This window comes from Phalacrocorax aristotelis, chromosome W (genome assembly GCF_949628215.1).
Source record: "Phalacrocorax aristotelis chromosome W, bGulAri2.1, whole genome shotgun sequence".
NCBI classification, from domain to species: Eukaryota; Metazoa; Chordata; class Aves; order Suliformes; family Phalacrocoracidae; genus Phalacrocorax; species Phalacrocorax aristotelis.
In genome coordinates, this window is record NC_134310.1 from 11,762,908 (window position 1) to 11,774,618 (window position 11,711).

Here is an 11,711-nt window from a genome sequence, read left to right on the forward strand (position 1 = left end):
GCAGCTCTGCAGAGAGAGCGACCTGGGGGTTCTGGTTGATGGCAAGTTGAACATGAGCCAACAGTGCGTCCTGGCAGCCAAGAGGGCCAACCATGTCCTTGGGTGCATCAAGCACTGTATTGCTAGCTGGTCGAGGGAGGTGATTGTCCTGTTCTACTCTGCACTGGTGCGGCCTCACCTTGAGTACTGTGTGCAGTTTTGGGTGCCATGGTACATTAAAGATATAAAGCTACTAGAGAGTGTCCAGAGGAGGGCCATGAAGTTGGTGAAGGGTTTAGAGGAGAAACCATATGAGGAGCAGCTAAGGTCACTTGGTTTGTTCAGCCTAGAGAAGAGGAGACTGAGGTGAGACCTTATCATGGTCTAGAGCTTCCTGACAAGGGGAGGAGGAGGGGCAGGTGCTGACCTGAGGGAATGGCAGGAAGATGTGCCAGGGGAGGTTTAGGTTGGCTATTAGGAAAAGATTCTTCACCCAGAGGGTAGTGGAGACCTGGAACAGGCTCCCCAGGGAGGTAGTCACAGTGCCAAGCCTGACGCTATTCAAGAAACACTTGGACAGTGCTCTCAGAGATATGGCATAAATTTGGGGTTGTCCTGTGCAGGGACAGGAGTTGGACTTGATGAGCCTTGTGGGTCCCTTCCAACTCAGGACAATCTATGATTCTATGATTCTACCTCAAATTCATTAAAGCTTTTGATGCTGTCTCCCATGAAAACCTCTTAGAGAATCTGTATGGGCTGGAAAAAGCAGGCATTGAGGTGGATTGAAACCTGGCTGAATGGCTGGGCCCAGAGGGTGATGATCAGTGGCACAAAGTCTAGCTGGACAACAGTGACTAGCAGTGTACCCAAGGGGTCTGTACTGGGTCCAGTCTTGTTCAGCACCTTCATTGATGACCTGCAAATCAGCAAGTTTGCTGATTACACAAAAGTGGGAGGAGTAGCTGATATGCCAGAGGGTCATGCTGTCATCCAGAGGAACCTGGAGAAATGGGCCGGCAGGAACCTCATACAGTTTAATAAGGGGAAGGTCAAAGCCCTGCACCTGGGGAGGAATAGCCCCAGGCACCAGTACATGCTGGGAGCCATGTAAGGGACTAGAAACTTGTCTCAACATTGTTGGCAGGACAGTTTTAGCCACAATGGCAACTAGGACAGTTTAACCACCACGGCAACCAAGCAGGACAGTTTAACCACCGAAACCTCATCGCCACGGCAACCAGGACAGTTTGACCCGACAGGAACACATATGCATCCTGTTGCCTCAGAGCACATAGCCCTAGTCCTCTGCGCATGCGCCTGGGCCCAGGGTCTACTGACCACATATGAGGGGCTCAGACCCTCTAGACCCTCTAGTGACAGTACTGGGCATGTGTCCCCATCTCCGAACCGGAGGCATGATTATGTAAAACAGTTCTGAGAACAATGCTATAAAAGGCGAAACCAGCAGAGGACCAGCAGGAAGGGAAGGGAAGGGAAGGGAAGGGAAGGGAAGGGAAGGGAAGGGAAGGGAAGGGAAGGGAAAAGAAGAATGTTCTCCTACCAGATTCGAAGATACATCAGATCAACGGGATGCCACAGATCCATGGTGGTAGCTATCACAACTCTCTCTCCCTTTCTCACTCTGTTGTCTCTTTCTCTCCTTTTCTCTTGCATACTTGTTGGCCAAATAAAGTGACTTGGCACTTGACTCCGTTTTGAGTCTTAGTTCTGTTTCTGAGAATGTAAAAGGAACCTAGTCACAATAAAACATTTGAGTTAATCAGAAGTTAAGGCCAGCCACCCCCAACCACCCAGAGCTACCTGAGGTTGGTTGGAAAGCAAGGGGGTTTAACCTCTGCCAAATTTTTTAACCCAACAGTGGAACATGACATTTTTAAATTGGCATCACAGACAGGATTCTTAGAGAACAGAAAGTACACAGTTAAGGTGTGACCTCCTGAGGGTGAATAGGGGAAAATTGGAATATTAAGGTGTGGCCCCCTCAGGATGATATAGCCCCTTTGTGTTAGGTAAGATGGCCCCTCAGAAGGCAGTCGATGCCCACAATTATGTCTCTTTGCCGGTCGCAGAGATAGATAAGCTATATGATCTTTTGGATGTGCACCGATCTCGCCCCTCACTCCAGGGACAAGATTGGGAAAAAAACATTGGTTTCAACCCCAGAGGGATAAGGGTACTGCAGAAAGAAGCTAGGGTTAGATCAGGAAAAGGAAAAGCTATCACTTGCGCAGTACTGGGAGCGAGTCTGTCAGCGGCAGTGGAAGATAAGAAACAGAGGCTTTGTCAAGCCGATGCCGCAATAAGCATACTGCAGATGGTCATAAGGTCATCGCAGAATAATTGGAGGAAAATAAGCAATTGTTGAAGGAGGAAAGAAATCAAAATGCCATACTGAAGGAAGAATTGAGGAACCAACTTTTGAGGGAAACAGATACACAGGTGGAGGTAGAGGTGAAACTTTCAGAGAAAGGGATATGGCAAGTTTACCCTCAGGGAGACTTGAAGAAGGCAAGGGAAACTGTAGAAAGCCTCCCTCACATGTATCCACTGGTTAAAACAGAGTACTTATATGAGGACAATAACGATGACTGTCCTCAAGTTCTCACCAAAGAGGTCCCATTTACAGCAACTGAACTAACAAATTTGAAGAAAGACTTTGCGAGAACTCCGAAGGAATCGGAGACAGAATATGTGTGGAGAGTGTCACTGTCGGGGGGGCAGGGATGGAATTTTGTTGTCAGAGAAAGAAGCAGAAGGATATTGGGGTCCGGGTGTGTTCCTAACTACAGGTAATCGCCAAGCCACATGGCCATTAACCCAGAGGGCCGCATATTGGGCTGGGGGGCTGAACCCTTTGGAGAGGGGATATCCCCTTGCCATAACAGGTACGGTGGATCAGTTAGTGGAAAGTGTGCAGAAAGCGGCCTGTCTCCAAATGATGTATGATTGGGAGCTCAAGCCCAACCAGAGTTCCCCGATGATGATGCCTGTGGACCCAGAGAGGATGACTCCCCTGATCCGGGGACTCCCTGACTCCCTGAAACCCATTGGGATCCAATTACAGGGGAAAATTCAAAATACTCCCAAAGGAGAAAGAACTACGGCCACTCTGGAAGGGATAATAACCCCCAACCATCAGTGGTTGGGAAGGAAAGTGTGGACATGGGAGGAGGTAGCGCAGGAATTAATTAATTTTGGTAGAAAATATGGCCCTGTTGGTGGATCGTTCCAAAAAACCGAAACAAGGGTTGTATGGTCTGCAGAGCAAGATAACAATCGGCAGCTGTCAATTGGGAAGGGCCAGGATTTGAGGCCACTCCGCAACAATCATCCTGGGGGAGAGAGACCCCTAAGTCGACAGGGGTTATGGCATCTAGGGCTTCAGAAGGGCATTCCTTAAGACCTGATGGATGGACTCCTAACCCAAAAATTGGAAAAACTTGTACAGAAATGGTCAGGGAAGAAGGCCACTCTCAGATTAGTTCCCGATGCTCCACCCCTGATAGATCTTGAGGGGGAGCTGACTAGGGAAAAGGCAGAAAACTAGGCCCTCCGTTCCCCGAAGGTGAGGAGGGGAGCGGAGGATGGATGTTTGTAAGACAACTCACCTTGAATGTAAGAGGGGATTTATTAATCACAGTAGCTGTAGGACCAAGGAGAAGACCGGTAATTTTTCTAATTGATACTGGGGCACAAATCACCGCACTGATGTGGACTGAAGCAGAACGCTGCGGGATCTCTATCCCACCCAGAAATCTAATTATCTTAAATGCTCTGGGAAAAACACAGTCAATGCCTATGACTGCAGTGACACTATGGTTACCAGGAGAGGAAGCCCCCATCAATACCGTGGTAGCCATAGGACCTTTTCAGACGAACCTTCTAGGCATAGATGTGTTGAAGGGAAGGCAATGGCATGACACCCAGTGGAACTTGTGGTCTTTTGGCATCCCCCAGATCAGGCAATTAACTGAAACATCTTGGACGGAGGTGTGCCTATTGCAAATGGCACCTGCCCTTCCCCCCTCCAAGACTACCAACGTAAAACCCTATCCGTTGCCGTTAGGAGCCAGGGAAGGGATAGCCCCAGTAATTGAGGATCTCAAACAATGGGGAATTTTAGTGTTTACCCGCTCCCCGTACAATTCACCGGTGTGGCCAGTACGCAAACCTAATGGAAAATGGCGACTGACCATTGACTATCGGCAACTGAATGCAAACACTGGCCCCTTGACTGCGGCTGTACCTGACATAGCCGAATTAATTGCAACCATTCAAGAACAGGCCCACCCTATCTTAGCAACCATTGATGTGAAGGACATGTTTTTTATGGTTCCACTCCAGGAGTGTGATCGATATCGATTTGCTTTTACCTGGGAAGGACAACAGTATACTTTTACCCATTTGCCTCAGGGATATAAACACTCGCCTACCTTGGCCCACCATGCCCTAGCACAGGAATTGTCAATAATCCCATCAGAAAGAGAGGTCAAAGTCTATCAGTATATTGATGACATACTAATAGGGGGACATACCATAGCTTTGGTGCAGACTATGCAGGACAGAATTATTAATCATCTGGAAGGAACAGGCCTCCAAATACCAAAAGAAAAAATACGATCTCCTGCCAGTGAAGTTAAGTTTTTGGGCATCTGGTGGAAAGGAGGGTCAGTCTGTATTCCTCGAGACACCCTCTCAGCATTGGATCAGGTAAAAATCCCAGAAAGTGAAAAAAGAGCTGCAACATACCTTGGGATTATTGGTCTTTTGGAGAAAACATATCATGGACTTTGCAATAATTGCACGTCCCTTATATGACCTGTTGCGACAACTCATTTTGATCAGATGGGATAACAAAAAAAATCATAAAAACATAGGTCAGAAAAAAGTTGTTGCAAAGTTCCAAGACATTTACAACAATTTTAAAACAAATGCCCCAAACCAATTAAAAATATTTAGCTAATACACTTTTGAATTTCTTATATGGTTCAAACTGCTGGTCATGAAGCATTTAAGGTACATTATACGTTGTTTTTAGTTTGCACATATGTCATGGTTTTAGCTGGGATAGAGTTAATTTTCTTCACTGTAGCTGACATAGTGCTGTGCTTTGGACTTAGTATGAAAACATTGTTGATAACACGCAGATGTTTTGGTTGTTGCTGGGTAGTGCTTTTACTAGTCAAAGACATTTCTGGCTTCCCATGCTCTGCCAGGTGCACAAGAAGCCGGGAGGGGAGGGGGCACAGCTAAGAGAGCAGATTCAAACTGGCCAAAGGGATATTCCATATCATGTAACGTCATGCCCAGTATATTAATGGTGGGGAGCTGGCCGTGGGGGGGAAGCAATTACGGCTCGAGGACGGGCAGCATCGGTCGGCGGGTGATAAGCAGTTGCATCACTTGTTGTTTGGATTTTTGTTTTTTCCTCCTCCTGAGGGTTCATATGTCTGTCTGTCATGTTATTTTCTTTTTCATTATATTTTAATTATTATTATTACTGTTTTATTTTAATTATTAAACTACTAAACCCATGAGTTGTCTTGCTTTGTCCTTTACGATTCTCTCCCCCATCCCACAGGAGTGGGGGGAGTGAGTGAGTGGCTGTGTGGTACTTAGTTGGCCAACTGGGGCTGAACCACGACAGTCCATTTTTGGCACCCAACGTGGGGCTCAAAGGGTTTGAGATAATAACAGTTGCTGGTCACAGCATTGATTCATCTGTTATCAGTATTAGTTTGTCCAGTCTTTACCATGCCGATTGTAAAGTCCATGTTAAAAATTGCTGTTGGTTTTTGTAGTTTGCTGTGCTCTGCAGTGATTAGAGAAGTTTTGCCTAGGAGACTTGTTATTGAAACACTGGCCTTGACCGTTATTGGTTATTTAGGTCTTGCATGGAAGCCATTACTGTACTTCGGCTACCACCTCATGGAGGCAATTAGCAATTATACCTCCTCCTCTGAGAGGTTTTTTATGGAGGACATACAGAATGGCACCTTAGCTACCATCTTCTATAACACCTCCTCCTTCATTACAACAACTTTTCAGTATCTTGAACATCCTTGGGTAGTTAAGATACATCTGTTGGTATTTCTTTGGCAGATGGTTTCAGTTCTGTCTAAGGTTAATAAGCAATTTAAAAATATAATCCATAGATCTGCCCCAAGGCTCGATAGCTATGGGTGGCAGGGTATGTGGGACAGTATGGGCAAATGCCTAAGATGGTGGGCACCCCCAGTGTTGTGGGACTTCACCCCTGAACAAGTGCAGAATCCTGAAAAATTAGTAGAATATATGGAGGAAGTATGTTGTCACCCAGGCAACTCCAGAGAGATAGAAATGACTGCAATGTGCTGGGGCCTGGCCAGTGCCTATTGAGCCCTATTTAACACTATTCAGTACCCCCAAGGGTCTGGATCTAAAAAGACAAAGACAAGGAAAGCAACAAGCACTGCAGCCACTCAAACCCCCACAACACACATCGTAGCTGAATAAAAGGATCAACCCGTGTCAGTATCAGTCACCCCTATACTCAAGAAGAAAGAGATAATGGAAGAGCAGGGCCATCACGAGGAGAGGAGGAGGAAGAGGAAGAATGTGTACAAGAAACGGAAACTACCTGATCCCTATCCTTGAGTGAGATGCGGAATATACGGAAAGATTTTGGGCGTCATTCAGGTGAACACGTTATCACCTGGCTGCTCCGATGCTGGGATAATGGGGCCAGTAGTCTGGAAACAGAGGGGAAGGAAGCCAAACAACTGGGATCCCTTTCTGGGGAAGGGGGCTTCAACAAAGCAATTGGAAAAGGAACACAAGCCCTCAGCCTCTGGAGGCGGCTCCTGTCCGCAGTGAGAGAAATGTACCCCTTCAAGGAAGATATTGTATTTCGCCTAGGAAAATGGATGACCATGGAGAAAGGCATTGAGCATCTAAGGGAATTAGCCGTGCTTGAGGTGATTTATGGTGACCTGGACGATCAACAGACATCCAAAGAACCAGATGAAGCCAAGTGCACACGACCCATGTGGAGGAAGTTTGTACGGAACACACCATCCTTGTATGCAAACTTATTGGCAGTGATGTCCTGGAAAGGGGATGAGGGACCAACAGTCGCGGAGGTGCTTCATAGACTCCAGGACTACAAAGCAAATCTCTCTTCCTCGCTAGCCTCTACTGAGGAGAAACTCTCCCGAGAGATCCAGCAACTCAAAGAAGATATCTCCTGCTCCCCACCTCTACAGAGTAGTGTCTCAGCTGTTAAGAATAAGCGTCCTTTGGCTCAAAGGAGAGGATACACACCACGGGCCACCCTATGGTCCTACCTGTGTGACCATGGAGATGATATGATGAGGTGGGATGGCAAGCCTACCTCGAACCTAGAGGCACGGGTGCGTGAACTGCAAGGAAGAACAATCACTCAGGGAGGGTCTTACAGGAAAGCTGCTGCTCCAGATTCCAGTGAACAGGTCCCCAGACAGAGGAATAGAAGTATTGATTTTATTTCTGACCTTAATAGACAGGCTCTTGATTCACATTTACAGGAAGTAAGTTGCGAATGCCATGATCAGGACTAGAAAGGCCCTGCCTCCAGCCAGGTGGAGGAAAGGGATAACTGGGTTCACTGGACTGTGTGGATCCGATGGCCTGGCATGTCCGACCCACAGGAGTATAAAGCTTTAGTGGACACGGGCGCACAGTGCACCTTAATGCCATCAAACTATATCAGGGCAGAACCCATCAGTATTGCTGGAGTGACAGGGGGATCCCAAGAGCTAACTGTATTGGAGGCCGAAGTGAGCCTAACCAGGAATGAGTGGCCAAAGCATCCCATTATGACTGGCCCAGAGGCTCAATGCATCCTTGGCATAGACTACCTCAGGAGAAGGTATTTCAAGGACCCGAAAGAGTACAAGTGGGCTTTTGGTGTAGCTGCCTTGGAGACGGAGGAAACTAAACAGCTGTCTACCTTGCCTGGCCTCTAGAAGGACCCTTCTGTTGTGGGGTTGCTGAAGGTCAAAGAACAACAGGTGCCGATCGCCACCACAACAGTGCACTGGCGGCAATATCGCACCAACCAAGGTTACTTGATTCCCGTCCATGAACTCATTCAACCAACTGAAGAGCCAAGGAGTCATCAATAAGAGCCACTCACCCTTTAACAGTCCCATACTGGCAGTGCAGAAGTCTAATAGAGAGTGGAGGCTAACAGTAGACTATCATGGCGTGAGCAAAGTCACTCCACCGTTGAGTGCTGCTGTGCCAGACATGCTGGAACTTCAATACAAACTGGAGTCAAAGGCCGACAAGGGGTATGCCACAATTGATATTGCTAATGCATTCTTCTCCATCCCTCTGGCAGCAGAGTGCAGGCCACAGTTTGCTTTTTACTTGGAGGGGCGTCCAGTACACCTGGAATCGACTGCCCCAGGGGTGGAAACACAGTCCTACCATTTGCCATGGACTGATTCAGACTGTACTGGAACAGGGAGAAGCTACAGAACACCATCAATACATTGATGACATCATCGTGTTGGGCAACACAGCGGAAGAAGTTTTTGAGAAAGGAGAGAAAATAGTCCTAATCCTTCTGAAAGCCGGTTTTGTCATAAAACAAAATAAGGTGAAGGGACCCGCACAAGAGATCCAGTTCTTAGGAATCAAATGGCAAGATGGACGTCGTCAGATCCCAATGGATGTGATCAACAAGATAGCAGCCATGTCTCCACCAACTAGCAAAAAGGAAACACAAGCTTTCTTGGGCGTTGTGGGTTTTTGGAGAATGCATATTCCAGATTACAGTCTGATCGTAAGCCCTCTCTATCAGGTGACCTGGAAGAAGAATGATTTCAAATGGGGCCCTGAGCAACGAGAAGCCTTTGAACAGTCTGGGTTCTTCCTGCCTCAGGCAAAGGCAAACCCATTCATTGGATTGCTTTTGCTCGAGGACCTGGGTGCACTTGGGTGATGCAGGAGGCTGGAGAAATCCGATGCATGTCTCAAGGGGATTTGATTTTGGGCTAAAACAGCCAATGAACTGAATGGCACAATGCAAACTGCTATATAATATTGTGTGTCATCTCTGTGTTGTAGCAATGATATTATAGTACAAGCCTCCCGATACATGGCAGATAAACTGTGAAACAAGCAAAGTGCAGCAGTGATGGAACAATGACTGACTTGGTATGCAGCAACCCAACGCGACACACACAATCTCTCCCACCCTGAAAGACTTATATGACAGATGGAGCCCAGAGTCATGGACTGGGTGAATTCAATGGACATTTTAACAGACATTTTACAGAGAAGGTCCATAGACTAAGGGAATGATGTCTGTGTATTATGTCAAAGGATGGGAAGGGGAGGGGTGGTGTTTGGTAAGGTTGTATTGGATGGTATGGGACCTGGGCATGGTGTAAATGGTATGGAATAAGGGGTGGAGAATGTGCTGGTTTTGGCTGGGAAGGGGTTAATTCTCTTCACTGTAGTGCCTGTGGTGGTCAGGGACCTTTCCAGCTTCCCGCGCTCTGCCACGTGGGCAGGAGGCTGGGAGGGGTGGGGCCACGGCTGGGGCAGCTGACCCTGACTGGCCAATGGGATGTTCATTCTGTACCATTTGACACCATTACCAGTATATTAAGGGGGGCAGTTGCAGCTTGAGGAGGCATGGCATTGGGTCGGCGGGCAGTGAGCGGCTGTGTCGTGTGCGGTCTGTTTCGGTGGTTCATCCCCCTTCCTCCCTCCTCCAGGTTTTGCGCCTCTCGTTGTTTTCCTTTCCATTGAATTTCTGTTGTTGTTGTTTTATTTTAATGATTAAACTCTTCTTATCTCAACCCACGAGTGTTACCCTTCTGATTCTGTCCCCCATCCCACCAGTGGGGGAGTGAGCGAGTGACTGTGTGGGCCTGAGTTGCTGGCTGAACCACGACAAGCAGCCACAGTGCTTGTCCTGGGGGTTTGAACAGCCACAGTGCCTGTCACTTTGCCTTTCTATCCAGAGACCTTCTCTTCCCCTTGGGGGCACTGAATACTGTTGAGCAGGGCTCGGTACGCATGGGCCAGGCCCCAGCACGTTGCATTTATCTGTGTCTCTCTGGAGTTCCCAGGGTAACAACATACTTTCTCCAAATATTCTACTAGTTTTTCAGGATTCTGCACTTGTTCGGGGGTGAAGCTCTGAAACACTGGGGGTGCCCACTCCCCTAGGTATTTGCCCATGCTATCCCAAATGCCCTGCCACTCATAACTATCAAGCCTTGGGGCAGATTTCTGGGTGATATTCTGAAGTTGCTTAGTCAAAAACAAAACAACATGCCCAAAAAAACCCAATAAGTGTACCTTAATCACCCAAGGATGTTCAAGATACAAAAAGGTTGTTGTAATAAAGGCAGAGACATCATAGAACAAAGTTGCAAAGATACCATTCTGTATTTCCTCCATATAAAATCTCTCAGAGGAGGAGGTGTAATTGCTAATTGCCTCAACAAGGTGGTATCCAAAGTACAGTAACGGTTTCAGCAAAAACCCCAAATACCAGATAAAGCTGAAAATGAGTGTTTGCATAACAAATCTCACAGGCAAAACATTACTAATCACAGCAGAACACAGCAGACTAAACAAACCAACACCAATCTTTAACACAAACTACAAAAATGAGAACATGGTGCTGTGACCAGCAGCTGCTATTATCTCTAATCTTTGAGCCCCACGTTGGGCGCGAAAAAGACTGTCATGGTTTAGCCGGCAACTCAGCCCCACGCAGTTGTTCTCTCAGTCTCCCACCGGTAGATGGGGAGAGAATCAGAAGGGTAACACTCGTGGGTCGGGATAAGAACAGTTTAATAATTAAAATTAAATTAATTTTCCCCAAGTCGAGTCTGTTTGCCCATGACAGCAATTGGGAAGTGATCTCTGTCTTTATCTTGACTCACAAGCTTTTACATCTTATTATCTTCCCCTGTCCTGCTTGAGGAGGGGAAGTGAGCAGCTGGGTGGGCATTTGGATGCTGGCTAAGGTTAACCCACCAGACTATCCTAGTAGTGAGAGAACACCTAAAATGTTACTAGCTTATTGCCTCCACAATGCCCAAAGGCTTAATATAACCCTCATCTTAATAGAGATGAGGGAGGGGGGTATTTCTTTGCCAAATTGCTCTGTGTTGGGTACAGAAAAGCTTGTAAATATCTCCATTAATTACCTGAGAATCAATAAGTTTGCTTCAGTCTTATGTCCAACTAAACATATCAAAATTTTCTCAGTTACCAAGAAACCCCAAGAGAAAGGTCTAAAATTTCCCACTTTCTGGCTCAGACATAGCCCACTCACCTCTCACACGAGCATATAAGAGTGAATTATTGAGTGAGGTACTGTCGTGGTTTAGCCCCAGTCAGCAACCAAGCACCACGCAGCCGCTCGCTCACTACCCCCTGGTGGGACCGGGGAGAGAATCGGAAGAGTGAAAGTGAGGCAACTCATGGTTTGAGATAAAGACAGTTTAATAGTGTCGTGGTTCAGCCTCAGTTGGCAACTGAACAGCACGCAGCCGCTCGCTCACTCCCCCCCCACCCCTGTGGGATGGGGGAAGAGAATTGGACGAGCAAAAGAACTTGTGGGTTGAGACAAGCACAGTTTAATGATTACAATAAAATAATAATAATAATGATTATGATAACAATGACAATAATGTTAATATAATAAAATGGAAAAG

At 47.0% G+C, this 11,711-nt stretch overlaps 1 protein-coding gene across 1 annotated transcript; it reads left to right on the plus strand.

Annotated features, from left to right (window-relative positions):
- The first annotated feature begins 2,017 nt into the window (after positions 1-2,017).
- LOC142049741 (uncharacterized) lies at positions 2,018-3,550 on the plus strand. Its single transcript, XM_075077674.1, is given in 3 exon segments — positions 2,018-2,360; positions 2,363-2,721; positions 2,723-3,550. Coding segments are annotated over 3 exon segments (1,530 nt in total).
- Positions 3,551-11,711: the final 8,161 nt, after the last annotated feature.